The sequence below is a fragment of the Phyllostomus discolor genome, chromosome 2, assembly GCF_004126475.2.
Source record: "Phyllostomus discolor isolate MPI-MPIP mPhyDis1 chromosome 2, mPhyDis1.pri.v3, whole genome shotgun sequence".
Lineage (NCBI taxonomy): Eukaryota > Metazoa > Chordata > Mammalia > Chiroptera > Phyllostomidae > Phyllostomus > Phyllostomus discolor.
The window spans coordinates 104,274,830-104,293,460 of record NC_040904.2 but is presented as its reverse complement, the minus strand read 5'-3'; the positions used below and the strand labels follow the sequence as shown (position 1 = coordinate 104,293,460).

General features: G+C 46.2%; 1 protein-coding gene across 2 annotated transcripts in view; it reads left to right on the top strand.

Annotated features, from left to right (window-relative positions):
• The window catches only part of SLC12A8 (solute carrier family 12 member 8), a 149,366-nt gene that overhangs the window by 103,742 nt on the left and 26,993 nt on the right, over positions 1-18,631 (top strand). For both annotated transcript variants that reach the window (XM_028502720.2, XM_036018216.1), the window contains 3 exons: positions 6,902-6,989; positions 8,535-8,622; positions 15,665-15,811. In XM_028502720.2, coding sequence (XP_028358521.1) covers positions 6,902-6,989; positions 8,535-8,622; positions 15,665-15,811 — 323 coding nt within the window. The remainder of the gene's footprint in view (positions 1-6,901; positions 6,990-8,534; positions 8,623-15,664; positions 15,812-18,631) is intronic.

Genomic DNA, 18,631 nt, shown 5'->3' with positions numbered 1-18,631 from the left:
CAATCATTTTCCTAGATTAAAGCACGTATTATGGCAGTGGAGTTTTTGTAGATCTTCACTTATTAACTTTTATAAGTGATCAGAAGGAAGGCATACAAAATGACATGGCAAACTGTAGGTGATACTACAATGGCAAAGAATAAATAGCAGTAGGTAATCTCGCAAAGCTGAATGAATCACCAGGGCTTGGGGGCAGAGTGAGGCTGTTGCAGTGGGAGCTGATATGGGCCGGCAGCTGGGCACATTGGCAGAGGGTCAGCCCTGGGGACACCCAGGAGGGGGTAGCGATGAAGTTAGTGGGGTTTGCAGTCAGGTAAACATGAAGATTTGGCCAGGGATGCCCTTGGCACCAGATTGTTCTAGCCCTTGAGCAGAGCCTCAGCGACAGGACCTGGTCCCAGGGTCACTGGTCAGAGTAATGCTGGCCTTGGGCATGTCTTTTTGTTCCAAATAAGTCTTGCACATGATAAAAAATAAAGTAGTTCAGAGGTGCGTATGATGTATAGCAAGTTTCCCCCAACCCCTCGCCACTCCAAGTTCCCCTCCATAGGGAAAACCGCCTATGGCCAGTTCAGTGCTTCAGGAGTCGCCTGTGCATCACCGAGCCACATGCCTGCCCTGCACCTTGATTAGCTGGAGTCGCGTGCATGTGCTCTATTGACTCCACGCTGAGCAGTGAGAGCATTTAGTTTCCTTACATGTTCCTCCATCCGCTTCCCAGTTTTTGAGGGTTATATTTTAATTTTTAGTTCTTTTTGATTACCTTTATAACTTTAAATAATCTACTTAAATTTGTTATTTTATCAGTTCTTAGGCTGCATCCCTTCACTTTTTATTGTTGGTGTGGGAAATTGAGATTCTCTGTTGTGTTTTAAGATTAATGTATTAGAGTCACATTTTTTTTACAGGGAATGCTTTAATTATCTCAAGGGAATCTGCATAATGCTCTTATATTTGTGTGTTAGACCACTATCAGGGAAACTGTAACAAGTTATGGCAGGTGAGTGAACAAAATCCCATGAGAACTGTCGTTTACAACTGAAAGTGAACAAACACAGTTTCTCTCTCTCTCTCACACTCAAATCTATTTAAATTTTTTTTGTCTTAAGCTTACAAGTCCACAATCTTTGTGATTTAAAAGACAAACTGCTCAATATATTTGGAAATTTCTTTGCTCTTCTTAGCAAACACTTAGAAACTTCATTTTAGGGTGACAAGATATAGAATAAGTATAGAGTTAACATGTATTGCAACTGTCTATAAATATTTTCTAGCCTTTTCCTTATCTACCTAACACATTTAATGTAACTTTTAACTTTTCTTATTACACTAATAGAAGCTTGTAGCATTTAAGCTAGTCCTGAGTGAAAAATCATGGGACTTAAGTTTTGTTTTCCACACCACTGCAACAAAAATAGTAGTGCTCTTTCTCTTCCCTCTCCTTCTCTTCCCTCTTTCCACTTCCTAATACTGGTTAGCTATAGCTTTACCAAGGTAGATAATATTTATATTCTATTTTGCGACTATAGTTTTGTCCTCTGTGTTTTGTCGATAGGTCAAATTTTAGAAGTTAAAAGCAGTAGACATATATACCATTGTGACTATGCAGCTGTTGTTCATCAAAGAGCACAGTAGTGGGCTAGAATTCCATTCCATTTGCTGTGATTGTAATGAGTTCCTTGTGCTGCTTGGGGAGAATGCTCCTAATATCATGGCTGAATGGGTTGATTTTTCTTAAATTTCATTAGTTGTTTAAAATCATGTCACCTTTTAGTTTGCTTCATATTTAGACCTCAATTTTCTGGTTTACTTTCCCTGGAGTTTCAATAAACCTTCTTTTTCTTGTCAAAATATATATTACACATATACCATTCAGTTTGTTAACTGTACTGTCCATTGTGATGACCCCAGTTTTTTCCAAAGACTTCTCCCTTGGGATCTCCACTCTGTAGCTTCAATCCCTGCAGGCTTCTCTGTTGTCCAGCTGTTATTCTGGGACTTTACTCCATTCGTGAGTTATTACCACTGTTTTCTTAGTCTCATGTTTTCCTCCTTTATGGTTTATATCCTCATTTTGCTGGAGTACATGCTTTAGTATCTTCCTCAGAAGTGGAAGTAACTTTTATGAGCCCTGGTTTGCTTAACTTCACTTTCACTTAATTGGTAATCTGGTTAAATTTCTGGTTTCAAAATAATTTTTCCTCAGAATTTTAAAATCAGTGTTCCATTGTTTTCTATCATTCAGTGTTGCTGATGAGAAGTCTGATCCTGTTCTAATTTTTGTTCCTTTGTAAGTGTTCAGTTTTTGTCTTTGAAAATACTTAGAATTTCTCCTGATGCATTTAGATATGGAGATTTTGTTTTGGTTCTTTGTGTCGTCTACTTTATGGGTTATATCAACCTAAAGACTTGTGTCTTTTTCAGTTTGAAGACATTATTTCTATTAGTTATCTGATCACTTTATTAGTTTATTTTCTCTGTTTGTTCTTTCTGGATCTCCTATTAGTTAGGTATTGTAACTCCAAGATTTGTCTTCTATTATATTCCCTTATTTTTGTTTTTATTTTTAAAATATATTTTATTGATTATGCTGTTATAGTTGTCCCATTTTTTTCTCCCCTTTATTTCCCTCTGCCCTGCAGCCCCCTCCTACCAGCATTCCCTGCGCCCCTTAATTCATATCCATGGGTTGTACAAATGAGTTCTTTGGCTTCTCCATTTCCTATACTATTCTTAACTTCTCTATGTCTATTTTGTACTTACCATTTATACTTCTTATTCCCTGTACCCTTTCCCCCATTGTCCTTCCTCCCCCAACTCACTGATAACCCTCCATGTGATCTCCATTTCTGTGATTCTTTTCCTATTCCAGTTATTTGCTTAGTTTATTTTTGTTTTTGTTTTTGTTTTTAGTTTGGTTGTTGATAGTTGTGAGTTTGTTGTCATTTTACTGTTAATAGTTTTGATCTTCTTTTTCTTAGATAAGTCCCTTTAACTTTTCATAAAATAAGGGCTTGGTGATGATGAACTCCTTTAACTTGACTTTATCTGAGAAACACTTGATCTGTCCTTCCATTCTAAATGAAAGCTTTGCTGGATAGAGTAATCTGGGATGTAGGTCCTTGTCTTTCATGACTTTGAATACTTCTTTCCAGCCCCTTCTTGCCTGCAAGGTTTCTTTTGAGATATCAGCTGATAGTCATATGGGCACTCCTTTGTAGGTAACTCGCTCCTTATCTCTTGCTGCTTATAGGATTCTCTCTTTCTCTTTAATGTTGGGTAACTTAATGATGATGTGCCTTGGTGTGTGCTTCCTTCAGTCCAACTTCTTTGGGACTCTCTGAGCTTCCTGAACTTCTTGGAAGTCTATTTCCTTTGCCAGATTAGGGAAGTTCTCCATTATTTTTTCAGACGAGATCGGTTACATTCAGGGTGGTATGGCTGTAGACTCCATCATTATTCTTTCAAATAAGTTTTCAATTTCTTGCTCTTCCTCTTCTCCTCCAACCCCTATGATTCAGATGTTGGAATGTTTAAAGTTGTCCCAAAGGTTCCTAAGCCTCTCGTCTTTTTTTTTTAAATTCTTGTTTCTTCATTCTGTTCTGGTTGAATGTTTATTTCTTCCTTCTGCTCCCCCAGTTTCCTTCCCTTCACCGTTAGTTTCCTGTATATGTTTCTTTATTTCACTTTTCATAGCCTCCACTTCTTCCTCTATTTTGCAACCATACACAGGCATTTCTGTGAGCATCTTGATTATCAACGTTTGAACTGTGCATCTGATAGGTTGGCTATCTCTTCATAACTTAGTTCTGTCCTTGGAGCTTTGATCTGTTCTTTAATTTGGGCCGTATTTCTTTGCCTCAGCACACTGTTATATTGTAAGGGGTGGAGCCTTAGGTATTCACCAGAGTGGGACAACCCACTGTGCTGTGTTGTGACACTATATGTGGGGGAGGGGTCTGAGAGGGAACACTGCCACTTGCTCAGCTCTTGCCCGGCTTTTAGTCACTTCTCCTGTTTCCCACAAGCAAATTGTGCCCTTCTGGTGCTGATTCTGAGGTGGGTGGGTTTGTGTACATTCTAGGAACCTGTGGGCCTCTCCGACTAACTCTCTTGTGAGGCTGGTAGTTTCTCCCGCTGCTGCAACCCCCACAGATTTTTACAGCCAGAGATTTTGAGGCTTTATTTCCCTGCGCTGGAACCCTGGAGTGGGTGGTCTATCTTGCTTCCCAGTTGTTCTTCCTGGTTTATCTGCACATTAATGTGAGACCTCCCAGTCTGTAGCCACTGTCTCACCCACCCCTGTCTCAAGCCACAGCCTTGCTACGTGTCCTCTCCACTAAGGCTGCCTGTCTCTGCCCCTCGTACCAGTCTGAATGAGTGTTTCTTCTTTAACTCCTTGGTTGTTGGACTACTCTACAGTTCGATTTTCTGGCAGTTCTGTTTTTTTTTTTTTTAATTTGTTGTTATTCTTCTTTTGGTTGTGTGAGGAGGCAAAGTGTATCTCCCCGTCCATCTGGGCCAGAAGTCCTCTTTTATTATACTCTTTGCTCAAATTTTCTACCCCTTTATCTTTCTGTTTTAAGTTCTAGTGTATTTACTTAACTTTATCTTTTAGATCTTTGTTGCATTTTTAAATTTAGTGATCATGTTTTTAATTTCCAAAAATTTTTTCTAGGTTTTGGATTATTTTTTGTTTTGCATGGCAACTTTCTTTATGGATAAAATATTCCTCTTGGATGTGTCTGGAGCTACTAGCTAGTGTTTACTTCAAAATTCTCTTCTGTAACGTGCTTCTTATGTTTCTTCCAGCCCAGGTTGTTCTATTTTTATCACACATGTATTTGTGTGTTTGTTCCTGGTTTTTATCATACAGCTGGCAGTCTTTGGTTGCTGGCGTGGATTCCCTGCTGTAGTGTGTGTGGGTCCGTTCCCCTGATGGGGCTCCTTCTTCATGGGAAGGCAGACTGCAGCACATTTGTGAGAATGGCTGGTTCTGAGGAGGGCTTCATTTGGGGTGCAAACATCCACACCAGCAGTCCTGATTTTCCTTGGGCAACATATTCAAATCTTCTAGGGAAGCATTCCAAAGCTTTCTGTTCCTTCCCTTTCACTCTTTATCACTTCATTATCTGCATTTTCTGTGCTCCAGACATTTTTGGAAACCTTTCATCTACTTAAGACTCCCCCTCCCAGTCCTCTTTGCTTGTAGGCATGTATCCATTTTTCCCCTTTCCTGCGCTTTTAGTAGGACCTTGGGAGGGATGGGAACCAGAGGAAAGAAAATGTGTCTAACATGCTATTTTAAACAAAAAGCTCTTTAAAAATTATTTTTCCTTTATTTCAAGATGATTACTGTAGAAAACTGAGAAAATATAGATAAGTAATAAAATGAAAAAAGATGTTCTTATCACCGCCCACAAATAACCTTGTCAACATTTTAAAACATGTTCTAGTTCCTTTTTGCTCTGCATCTATTTATGTTTTCGTTTTACTGTGGGATCATAGCAAATGTCTTGTTTTCTAAAATGCCTCTGAAAATGAAACAATAGCTTTTAAATATCTTTCCATGTCACAACATATTCCTGAAAATGTTGCGAGACCTGGTATTTATTGAAAGATGTATCATCACTGATTTAGCCAATCTGCTATTTTTAGATTTTAGATTGTTTCTAGTTTTCACTATTATAAAAAAGCATTGATAGGCATTTTTGGCTAACTTTTGACTCATATCCTTGACTATTCACTTAGGATGAAACCCTAGCAGTAGAATTGCTGGGTCCAGCCTTCAGGGCACTCTCTGAAACAGCCCCCCTTTAACTTTCTGGCGCCAGGCTTGCACTTCACTCCGCTTCTCTTGAGCTTCTGTAAGTGTTAACTGCGGAGGCATCACGAGCATAACATTTGGAGTCAGACAGACTGGGGTTGAATCACAGCTTTTGCCCCTTAGTAAATGTGTGACCTTAGGCCATTTTAATTAACCCCTTTGAGTACTAGTTTCCTTTCTATAAAACGGGGGAAATAATTCTACCTTTCTGATGTGGTTGTTGTGAGGATTAAACAAGATAAAAATGCACGTAAAACACTTAGCACAGGCCCTGTCAGGTTGAAAGTGTTCACAAACCCATGATGACAGGGTTAGACCATTCCTTCCCTGGAGCCTCTGTAAATCTTGCTTCAAGGCGGTGTTGCAGACGCACCCACACCCTGGGAGGCTTTCCTGACCAGGGCTGGTAGAGCTCTTATGGGCTGGACCTGCTTTTGGTGCTTGGAACAGATTGGTTGTAGCTTCCCTCTGTGTGTGTGTACGGACAGAGGCGAGCACCATCTCCCCTCCACCATCCCGCACTGTGCTGTCTCCCCACCATCACTGACTACTTTTTAATTTGGGAAGAGCAGTGATGATGTAAGGGTTGGTAGCATCAGGGTTGTTCTTTGGAGTTTGTTCAGAGCCCTGTGGCAGTTCAGAAGGTTTGAATGTGGTCTCTAACTCTGACTGTTGGGTGGGACTTGCCCACAGACACCTGAACCTCAGTGTGGACGAAGGGCAGCAGAGGCAAGGAACCCTGCTTGACTGGTGGAAGGCAGTACTTTGTATGTGGCCTTCAGACCTTTGTGCAGCCTGCCAGACGCCTCCTTTGCCCTCATTACTTTGCACTGAGCTGTAAGAGGATTTTGTAGCTTAGGGCTTTCTTCAGCATTGCCCAACACACAACAGTCCCTTTCACGCCTGTGGATGCCTCCCAGTTGCCAGGGGAGATTGAGAAGCAAGGTTTACAAAGCTGCAGATGGGAGGACTTGCCAAGGGGTGGCTTCTAGGAGCCACCCCCCCAACCAGGAGGGGATCTGAGAGAAGAAAGCGATTCCCTGCTCACCCCTCTCCCATATGGATGTCTTTCAGGAGTCATGGCCGGCTTCAACATGGGGGGTGACCTCAGGGAGCCTGCCACCAGCATCCCCCTGGGCTCCCTAGCAGCTGTTGGCATCTCGTAAGTTCCCCTCATTGGCAATGGGCTGGAGAGAGGAAGAGAAAACTCCAGGCAAAAGAGGGAGGGGATTGCTGCCTTTGTTCTGACAGTACCCCGAGTCTGACCAATCTATTTCATATTCCAACCCTCTTTTTAACATTCAGCAGGCTGGAAAATTCAAGTCTGGCGGGTTCAGATGAGTGCCCTTTCATACCCCCTGCCTGGGAATGCAGGGCGAAGTGTCACTAACACAGATCCAATCCTTTCTTTCCTTTCTCCTCAGCCTCCCGCCTCTCCCCCTCCCCACTCGCATTTTGAACTTGGGGATTTTTTAACCATTGAGTTTCCAGGACCCTTGGACGGAGCATAAAGATGAAGGGTTTTGCAATCAGATTCAGATTTGTGTTTCAGCCATGCCGCTGCTTGGCTGCGTGACTTTGGGCCCTTTACCGTACTTGATTCTCTGGGCCTCCTTTTTCTTTTCTGTAAAATGTGGACAATGAAAACATGTGGGCCCCTTAGGCTGTGGATATTGTGTGTAAAGGCTCCTAGTAGGAACTTAAAGACTGGTCCTTCTTCCCCCAGCCAGCCTCCCGGCACCACCCCCAGGCTGTCCTGGGTTTTAGGTCTCACTGTGCTACTCACATGAGCAGGCTGGGTGGCCTTGGGTCTGTTTCTGACCTTCTAGAATCTTTTGATTTTCTTGTACCCTGAGAAAAAGCTTCTCTGTCTTCACTGGGTGGGTGTGAAAGGCAAGGAGATCACAGATGTGACAATGCCTTGAAAAGTCAGAAGTGCCTGCATTATATTCATTGTGATATTTATAAATATTTACGTGTATTTCTCAAATGCTGAATTTGCCCTTAGCCAGGCACACAGCACCAGTCTGTTTTATGCTAATCAGGGCAATTAATCATGTTGGGAAGAAAATGAAGCCAATGGGGAGAGAGAGAGAGAGAGAGAGAAAGCTGGGAGTTGGGAAGGAAATAAAGAAAGAGCACTGTCTTGTTTTTGGTCACAGCTGGGAGGTCCTAGGGGGAACCTCTGGCCCATCTTCTCACTGCCAGTGTGGAAATGAGACCACAGGGACCACGGGACTGGTTCCAGGTCACAGGGCATCTGGGGGCGGAGCCAGGCCACTGCAGGCCAGATTCAGTCTGTTCCGAAAGCCAAGGAACGGCAGGTCTTACAGGCCTGAATGGTCATCAACTTGTTCTCCTTGTGGAATGAAGGGGGGGGGGTGGCTGTCAGTCAACTCTGGCCTGAGTCCTGGCAACCAGGAGGCCAGCTCGTCCCCCCTCCCCCACCTCCAATGCCCTTTGTGTATTTTTCTACTGTACTGCAAAAAAGAGACAAAACAATGATACTCTCTTTTTGCTAAGAAAAATGTAAGGAGAAAGAGTATGAAGGCGCCCCCCAGATGGACTGGGGAGTCAGCACAACCAGCCTTTCTCTTTCCTTTGAGTCAGGTCCCCACGGGAACCCGAAGGCTGCATAGGTGGGTGGGGGTGGGGTTGGCTGAGGCGGGGGCAGCTCTGCTCTGCTCTGCTGTTGGGTGTTTTGCAGGTGGTTTCTGTACGTTGTCTTTGTCTTCCTGCTTGGCGCCATCTGCACCCGAGAGGCCCTTCGCTATGACTTCCTGATAGCCGAAAAGGTGGGTGAGTCCTGCACTAGCCCAGGGGCTCCATGTGCTGGTCATTTGTTTGTTTCCATCAACAAATGGCCGCCTGCCCCTGGCAGTCCTGCCTGGGAATCCATATACTCTTGGCCCTGGACAGATGGGTTGGGGGCAAAAACACAGAAAAGTACAGGCTCTTCTTATGGAACCCTAGAAACAGGTAACAACACCTGTAAAGACATGTGCACCCAGCTGACTAAATGGAGAAAAAAATATCAGGACAAAAACAGAATCTGTTTACCTGAAATCCCCAGCTCAACCAGCCCTTTATTTTGGCCAATAGCCTCAACTGGCCGCCCTGAGCAGAAAGCGCTGCTCACAAGAAGCAGGCAAGAAGGAGGACGCTGGTGGATATCAAGAGGGTGGCAAGGTTGCGGGGAGGAGATGGAGGAAGCCCAGTGAGAGCCTGGGGGAGGCAGGGTAGGAGGCCCCTTGTCCTCTGAGAACCCTGACCCCTCAGGCTCTCCACATGGGTGTGCCAGGTAGATTTGACTGGTAACATCTGTTTCAAGAGGAACATCCTGCCCAGAGAAGATTGGAAAATTCCTCTCATTCCACAGCCACCCCCCTAGGCAGGCCAGAGGTCCTGTGATGGTCAAGGATACTCCTCGGCATCTCTGGAACCCAGGGGATTCAGAATGCCTGATGCTTTTCTGGAAATCCCCCCAAACTCCTACCTTCCCTTAAGTTCCTAAAGGAAAAACAGACCTTGAGATTTCTGTCATTTATCAGAGAAATACAGTAGGCATCGGGATTTTCTTAGTTAACTCCTCAGTATCTCTGTTCATATTTTAGGAGAAATGGCCTTCTTCTCTTGGCGAGGGCTTGCTGGTGTTCAGGACGGGGTGGGTGGGGGCACTGCTGGGGCAACCCCAGGGCAGGAAGCTCTATACTTTTCAGAGCTACATTTGAGCTTGGTTTACATACTAGCACAGGCTTCTTTTTAACAGCACATAGACGCTGATGTAAAGGTGATATTTGTTTTCAGGGGTCATGACCTTACCTTGGAGGTGGGTTTTGCAAGGGGCAGCAGTTGGCAGTGAGAGCACCAACACCCACCTTCCAGTGCCCAAGGTCTTAGACCCCCGACCAGCAAGGTTTGCTCTCAGGGGAGGAATCCGTGGACCTTACCTGTGCTTACGTGCCTGCTTGCACCTTGAGTTTCATCTCCCAGTGGCCTTTTCTCTCACTGCAGAATGAAAAGCTTGGCTGTATTAGAGGAATTAAAGGCCTTGGAGAGCAGCAGGTCCTCCTACCGGGGTGCTGCTTGCTGTTGTCTGCACCTTGCCAGGGGCCAGCTACCTCTGCCTCCTCCAAGGCTGGTTCCTTTCTAGTGAATCCCCTCCCAGAGGACCTTTCAGTCACCAGAGAATCTGATCTGGATGGAATGAGGCAAATTATTCCCTGGGCTGGGAATCCTCTGTCTCCTCCCTCCCCTGCTTTGCAGGGAAGGAAGCTAACAATGGGTGTGGGGTGGGGGCAGGCAGCCTGAATTTAAGGAAGGCCACAGCAGCAAGAGAGTAAGAACATCTCTATGAACAGCACAGGAGAGCCTCTGTGGGTGGAAATTCCACTGCTAATAGTGGACATCCATTGAGGGGCTTGTTGGGAATGCCACCTGTCCCGGACCATGAAATGGGTAGGGAAGCACTCAGCCGGCTGGAGGCACGTGCTAAGCCGTGTCTGGCAATACCATGTGGGGACATCGGTGTGCACACACGGGGATGAGAAGCAGAGGGGCAGTTTTGGGAGAGGACGGAAGACCGCTTTCTGCAATGGAGTTGTAAAGCATAGAAAGAAAGAAAAGGTACTATTTTTGTTTCCCAGTAGCTGATGGGCAGGTACAACAGTAACCAGGCAACTCCAAAAGAGCAGTGCCCAGGTGTGCCCAGGACCATGCAGGGTTTTCCCCTTGAAACCTTGAACCTTGGCTTTTCCCTGTCCTGCTCTCTGGTGTCCCTCCTTGGGACTGACTCAGCTGTGATAGCAGGTACTATAATCGGTCAGTAAGTTGGACCACACACAATTTTACTAACAGTCCCGGACAAAGGGAAGGTATAAATGCACAGTCTTACACGGTCACTTGATACAACCTACCTACCACCACGAAGTGGTTTTAATGAACTAATCATCTTGGCTTCACATCTTAGCTGTGGCCACGGTTGCGAACCTGCCCATCTCGGAGCTCTCCTGAGTCCAGAGGAAGCCAGGCCTCTTCAGCCTGGTCCGGAGGGTCTCACCTCCCGCACAGGCAGGCCCCTGGCACTGGGTCTCACAAACTCCTCCATGTGCTTGTCTTTCTCCTGGGTGCGTTCTGCCTGAACGGTTGCCGTCAGTGGCTATTGGCTGCGTTGGACTCCCTTCCACTGGCCTGTAGCTGCTCAGTTCATCTGCACCTGTCTGGGTTTCCTGCAGCTTCTCTGGTGTATTTCTTATTATTTGGCTTCCTGGTCCACAATTTCTCTAATTTTCCTTTTAGCCTATGTCCCTGCCCCACTGGAACTTTATCCTGGCCCTCAGGTGTCAGCGTCCGTAATGTTGTGCCTTCTAAAGAATCTCGAGTACTGCGTGGGTGGTGGCTCTGAGGTAATCTCTGTATAAAGCACACTACCCGGTACAGGGTAGGTGCTTATTAAATTTTGACTCCCTTACACGCCCCTGATGGGGGACACCCTTACAGATGGGATGCATTGGGAGGGGACATATTTTGTTTTGTATGAACCCACCATATTTGACTGAATAGAAAAAGCTAAAAAGTCAGTCCCAATATTATTCAGCTACACAAAAAGGAATTGTGTAAAGAGCAGGTACTAGTAGGGGTAAAGTTAAATCCATTAAATGACTGTTTCAGAATAAACTTGTCCACAGTCCAGGGAAAAACCTGTTTTTTTATACATCAGAAAGACCAGGTCCTTCAGGAGCCCTGGGGCTTGCTAGCTGGCAGAGTAAGAACAGACTGAGTAATAGAAGTACCCCAAACATATTTTTTAAAAGTGAGGTATCCCACAGAGTAAACTCGAACTGTTCTTGGTTGTGGCAGTCATGGTGTCACACGTTCACAGTCGTGCTTGGGAAGGCAGGGGAGGGCAGGGCTGGTGGCTGGCGAGTGAGCCCAGCCAGATGTTCAGCGTCCACTGCCCAACCTGGCCTGCTGTCCGCGCCACCCCACCGTGGACGCAGCGCTGCCTCTGAGGAAGGAAGCCAGCTTTGCTTCCTTACCAAAAATGGCTATCAAGTGAGAGAGAACATGTGACTGCAAGTTGAGATGTTGGTCAATTTGTTCAGTGAGGACAGTACTGGAAAACTCAGGTCCATGGAAGTATGATGCGAAAGGAAATGAGGTGACTATCGAGACAGTGCTGTGTTGATAAATTTGAGGTTGTAAGGGTTTCCCTGGATAATGTCGAGGGGCCACAGGAATTAGATGAGTCAGAATGAGCACCTTGCAAAGGTGCACCTTGCAAACAGCTTCAAGCGCAATCATTTGAGGGTGGGCAGGGGGCAGCCAGTGGGTTGGTGGGATCTATTCCTGACTACCACTCAAATGAGAGTGGGGACGAGGGACCGAGAGCAGAGAGATGGAATTAATGATTTTCTATAAAAATGATTTTCTCTCTATAGTAGTTCCTGTAGAAAGAAATTAGGGTAGTCTACACCCCAGATAATGTAGTGGGAAGAGAGAGATGTTTTTGTGATGGTTCAAACAAGTATAGGGCAGAAGGGCAGCTTTTTTCTTAAAAAAGATCATCTGCTCAAATAAAGTCTCATTCCCAGCTCCACTGGCAGTTAGCGAGTTCCCAGTCCCACGTGGTCAGAGAAAGTGATTAAGTTCTGCAAGGGCTGGGAGCAAACCCGTGTGGTTTGTGAATGCACTTATGAAGGCTTGCTCTGTGCCTAGCCCCGCACAGGTGTATAGCTTGTCCTCAGCCGATGTCCCCTTCGTGGATGGATGAATGACAGAAAGGAAGAAGGAACTCTGGTTCAGGTGGGAAAGGGATGAAAAGTAATTTTTTTATAACTTATTCAGACATGAGGACCAACATGTCATTTATTTTTCAGAAAACTGACTGCGTAGTAGTTTTATGTAAAAGATCGGCAAGTGAACAGACCATTGTAAACACACCTGACAAACTGGACATAAACAAGTCACTGTGCCTAGGCAGTCACCGCCTGGCCTTGCCCAAGGGCTCTGCAGGGATCCCTGGGACTGTCTGTGGGGAGGCCGCTGTGGCTTCACGTTCCTGCATCGTGGCCTCCAGTGCCAGAGGCTCATCGAGTTCCTGAGCTCAGTCCCAGCACCAGAAGGACACCGGAATAGAAGGGCAGTCTCATCTCCATTCTGAGTAAATGAATAGGCTTTACGTGAAAAAAAAAAAAAGACATTTAAAACACAAATATGTGTCACTTTCTGGGTAAGAAGCAGTGAAATTTCTGCAGGGAGATAACAGCCTGACCGGTCTGGAGACTCTGCGAGGGGGGAATGCAGGACTCAGCGCCCTGCGCCCAGTGGCTCTCGCCCTGGCTGCACAGTAGAGCAGCCCCCCGCAGTGCTTTCGAAAAGCCAGCGACATCTGTGCCCCCCTCCCCAGCGACTGAAGCAAAATCTCTGCGGTGATTCTTATGCACAGCCAGAGTGGAGAGCTACCGAGTTAGATTCTCAAAGTGCATTCGATGAAATTTTATCACATAATCTGTGTATTTTTAAAATCAGTCAGCATAGGATGCAATTGGGAGCAAAGACAGAAACAAAACTTACAGACACACGATCGCATCTCAGGGTGGATCGAGGACTGGCAGTGGGCCTGTTCACCTAACACTTTCGTAAGACACCCAGGGCACGAATCACAGTGAAGTTGTGAGGCGTCATGAATTCAGCGGCCACTTGCTGGGCCCCGTTTGCCAGACTGTCAGGTGCAGCAGGGGGAGGGCCAGGTGTGTGGGACACTGATCTGCCCCATGGAGCTCGTGGTGTGTAGGAAGGACAAGGCATGAGCATGACTGTCTACTCCACGGGTTGCCATAAACTATACCAGAGTAGAAGATAACAAATGCCATCAGTGCACAAGAAAGGCAGGTGATGACATTAATTTCTTCTAGTAATAAAATGGTAAATGAAGGTTTAGGGGTGGGACAAACACAAGAAACCTGTGACATTGAAGAAACGGGGAAGATTCATCAGGGGTAAGATGAAGTAATGCATTCAGGGAAAAGTAACTTGCACTGAACTGAGGACAAGGTAGGCTCTGTTGTTGGCCTTGGTCATGTTCATCGAACCTCTGGCCTCACTGTCCATTTGGAGGTAATTCTACTCGTGTGTGGTCTTAAAGGAGTGAACCCCATTTAATATTACAGAAGCCCAAATGACTAGACCCTCTCTTGCCCCTCCTCCCTCGGTTCTGGTAGGGCATATCACCTAAGCTCGGCCCATCGATGCTTCACTTGTAACGAATGAAGCAAATAGAAAGGAGTGGTGGGAATTCTTCCACAGGGCACCCGCGGGCTGGTAGCATCCTGGCCAAACTGCTCTTGTTCAAGAGCCTGAGTGCACCTCCGGGCGTGGGGCGTGCCCTTTCCCAAGCCTGGTCTTCCAGCCTCCTGATGGCTCTGTGCACCTCCAGGGTCCTACAGATGTGTTCTTTAAAAAAGTATTTCCTGTCAAGAATCATGGTCGATACAGGTTTCTGGTGATAATTTATGAACCAGGAAAGAGGTCTGACCAGGGGCTGGTGTTCTGTGTAGTTTGATGTCATTGATGTGTGCTCTGTAAGCGAGAAAGTTGAAAGTATGGGATCGGGTGAGTCTTCAAGGAGAAGGGGTAAGGGGCAAAACTGAAAATTCAATCTAACCCATCTTAATCATTGAGCAAATGAACACTTGGAATAAGTAGCTCTGGTGACTGTGCCTAAGGTAAAGTAGCATGGAGAAGGGCATCTCAAATAATTAAGAAAACAGATTTCCCTGTGGGCCCAGGTCAGGAGGGTGAGGTGGACTCACGGCGGACAGCTTGTGACACAGCTGCATGGCCAGCAGCACTCATCTGTCACAAGTTGACACCAAGCAGGACAGCTACGCTCTCTCTTACCCTATCTGTCAGTGCCCAGTGGGCCATATGAGTCATGGAACTCATTTATCCATTCACTTATTCACTCAGCATTTATGGTTCCGTGTTGGCACCAAGTACATTAGGATGAATGAGAAATGAAGTCAGCAGAGGAGACAGTGTCCGAGGTGCCCCTGATCTCCTGTTGAGCTGCTGCAGGGCCTGAAGGGCAACCACTGTTGCGAGGGGGTTAGGGATGGCTGCATGGAGAAGGGGAGGCTCGTGATGTGTCTTGAAGCACAACTGGGAGTTTAACAGACAAGTAGTAGACTGAAGGTGTGGGAAGAGGGTTCCAGCAGGCAGGGAAATGGTGCTGACAGACTCTGAGTGCTCAGGATAGAGGGCTCGGGAGGTCCCAGACCAGGGAAGGCCTCATATGTCAGGGCAGTGGGGAGCCATTGGCATTTTTGCAGCTCGGGCATTAATGATCAGTTTTGAGTTTAGAGGGGCCACTGTGGCGGAGGCTTGGGGATGGTTCAGTGTGGGCGCTACGTAGAGGTGGGAGGCCAGTGAGCATTGCTGTTGGCCAGTGTTTCTCAAAGCGTAGTCCCCAGGCCCTCAGTGGCAGTGGTGCCTGGAACTTGGATTTGGAAATCCAAATTCTTGGGCCCTACCCCAGACCTACTGAGTCAGAAACTCAGAGTCACACCCAGAATCACTTTTCATGGGCTCTTCGGATGAGTCGGTGCACACTGGGTTGGAGAATCTCTGTGGAGTCCAGACAAGATGTGATGGTGACCCAAACTGAGATGGGGCAGTGCAGATGAAGTAGGTGGGGCTGGTATTGGGAATATGTCTGGAAGGTTGAATCTGGAGGACTTAGAATTAGATGGGATGCAGCTGGGTGGGTACCAAGTGGGGCAGAAAGGGACAGAAGCAGGGTCTGGCTCAGGGTAATGGAACTGTTTCCTCATACAGGTGTCCCTGGTGGGCTTCCTGTTCCTTTTGGGCTTGTACATCTCATCCCTGGCCTCCTGCATGGGAGGCCTGTACGGGGCCCCCCGGATCCTGCAGTGCATTGCCCAGGAGAAAGTGATTCCCACACTGGCCTGTCTGGGGCAAGGGGTAAGTAATCTGTTTTTTGACAAATGTCCAGTTTGCCGATTGCTGGCGAACAAATTGCTTAAGGCTTTCTGATTAGAGCCACTGGTCAAGTCTTCCAGGGCGGGAGAGACAAGAGTGCAGAGATCATTTCTGTCACCCCCGTCCTCTGGCTGCCTTTGGCTGGGGCCAGTCGGACAAAGCTCCTGCCAGCGTCACTGCCACCCGGGGCCCCGGCACTGGGTTAGCTAACTGTCACAGAAACATCTTGGGCCTGGCACAAAGGGAAAGGGAGAAACACCTCCTTTAATAACAGTGAACTCAGGGTCCATGGGGAGGAGAGGTACTGGTCCCTGTGACTCTTTCTGGGAGGTCACCTGCTCTTTGGAGTTGCTTTATGATCATTTCCCACACCTCTGGCCTCTGGGCTCTCTATTAATCATCATGGCCCACACCTTAACTGATCCAGTACAGCTTGGCTGAGCCACAGAATGATCAAATGAGACATTCCTGAAATTGAGGGGATGATAAGAGAGAAAGAAAGAGACCCCCACTCTCCAGTAATGTGGTTTGCAGGCTACGGTTCATCTGTGCCTCGTTAGAGCACCACGGAGGCCCGCCCCGGCCCCTCGCCCACTGGAGCCTCCCTCTGGGTTAGGGCCACGTGGCTGCAGCCATCCTTAGTTCTTCCCTTTACCTTCCTCCACTCACTACCCATCGGTCAGCATAGGCCGCGGAGAAGTAATGACTACCATCTCTGCCTCCCATGTGGTCTCTGCCTTTTATTTTATTTGAATATCATTTATTTTTATTAGGTAATACATGTACAGGTTTTAAAACTAAAAGTGACACAAAAGGTATACAGTGGGAATTTTTTCTCCTATCATGAATCTTTTTATTTCTTTCCCTGACTGCACCCATGCCCTATTCATAGCTGCTCTTAATGAATCCTTCTGTCCTCTAATTTTATACAAAGACTGAGATTTACACATTTGTCATATACTTTGTTTTTATTCATTTAATACAGCTTGGAAGTCTATCCTTTCACATGGCTGTAGAGAGAACTTTCTCATGCTTTTTTATCATGCAGACACACCATGACTCGTCTACCCAGTTCCCTTCTCTGTGAGTCGACCCGTGTGCTGCCCCCAGTAACCAAGCTACAGAGGACAGTCTGTGTGTGCGTGTGTGCATGTGATTTTGTATATGTGCCAATATAGCTACAGGATACATTTTCATGAGTGGGTTTGCTAGGTCAAAGGGTGAATGCATTTTTAATTTTAGTAGATACTGCCAAAACACCTTCCATGGGATTTGTATCATTTTGTACTTCTACCATATTGTACTTCAGCAATATATGAGAGTTCCTGCTTCCTCCCAGCCAGTACTGCTCTTCTTCGACTTGGGACAAAAGACCTTGCTTTATGGGAAGGACTCTGTTCTGGTTCTTAGGGTAAGAAGTTCATGAGGCCAAGGGGACATGCCCACCCAGGTCCCATGCACCTTGGAATTCCCTGCCCAGCTGTCCCCCAGCTCACATCTAGGGTCTGCAGGGGCCACTTCCCTGGGCCTGTTCTCTCTGGGGCCAGGGTATGGGCCAGTGTAAGGGCCAGGTGTCCCCATGTGGGTGTGAGGCCCCTCACAGCATGGTCTGGGGTGGGAAGGCCTGTGAGCTGGAGGCTGCCCACAGCCATCCTCTGGTGGGGAACTCGGAGGAGTGTGAGAGTTCTAAACCAGCCTTCCCATCATCCTGACGGTGTGTTTGCCAAAGCAAGGATAGAACAAATTTGATTTAACAGCTTGTCACCTTGGGTTATAATGGTAGATATTTAGACATAGGGTGCTTGGGCTGCCGTTTGCACTCTTGCCCCAGGCATCACAGCATTAGCAATGAACTTGCCCACAGCTCATTGTCAAATGGGAATTTTTGTCATTGTGCAAAGAGACAGTGAGAAATGGTTAGGATACTTGGTGTTTGTCTTACTATTTTTTTTTTAATTTAAAAAAGGATTTTAAATTATTTATTTTTTAGAGAGAGAGGAAGGGAGGGAGAAAGAGAGGGAGAGGAACATTGATTGGTTACCTCTCACAGGCCCCCAGTGGGGGACCCGGCCTGCACCCAGGCATTGGCCCTGGCCGGGAATCAAACTGGAGACCTTTCAGTTAGTGGGCCAGCACTCATCACTGAGCCACAGCAGCCAGGGCTATATTAGTCTTATTATGATTGAGGTTGAACATCTTTTCTTCAAAGAGTCATTTGTTTGTTTGTTTTCTGTGATTGTTGGTCTTTTTCTTCTCAATGGCTAGAAGCCTTTCTTTGTTAGGGACATTAATTTTTGTAATATGTATTACAAATATTTTCTCTAACTTGCTAGTTGCCTTTTAACTTTAAAACCTTTTTTTTTTCAAATCTTCTTTACATATGATTACATTTTATTAGCACTTTTTTACAGGAAAGAGAAGAAACTTTTTAAAATTTTTGAGATTTATTCACTGTACAGAAAAAGTTATAAAAACCACAAGAACAGTTTAAAAACTAACTATGAAGTGAACACCTTTGCAACCTCCCCCGAGAGCACTGGTGGTGGTCGCCACCCTCCACACGCCTCCCTGGTTCGAGCCCCGGCCCTCTGGCTGTGGGAGCTACTGTCCTGGCTACTGTGATAGTAATATTCTTTACTTTCTTAATCATTTGCTCAGGAGTTGACAAAGTTTTTCTGAAAAGGGCCAAATTGTAAATATTCTAGGTTTTCCAGGCCCTACAGCCTCTGTCCCAACTGGACTCCGTCATTGTAGCTCCAAAGTTGGCATGGAGAACGCCCATGGGACAAGTGTGTCTGTGTT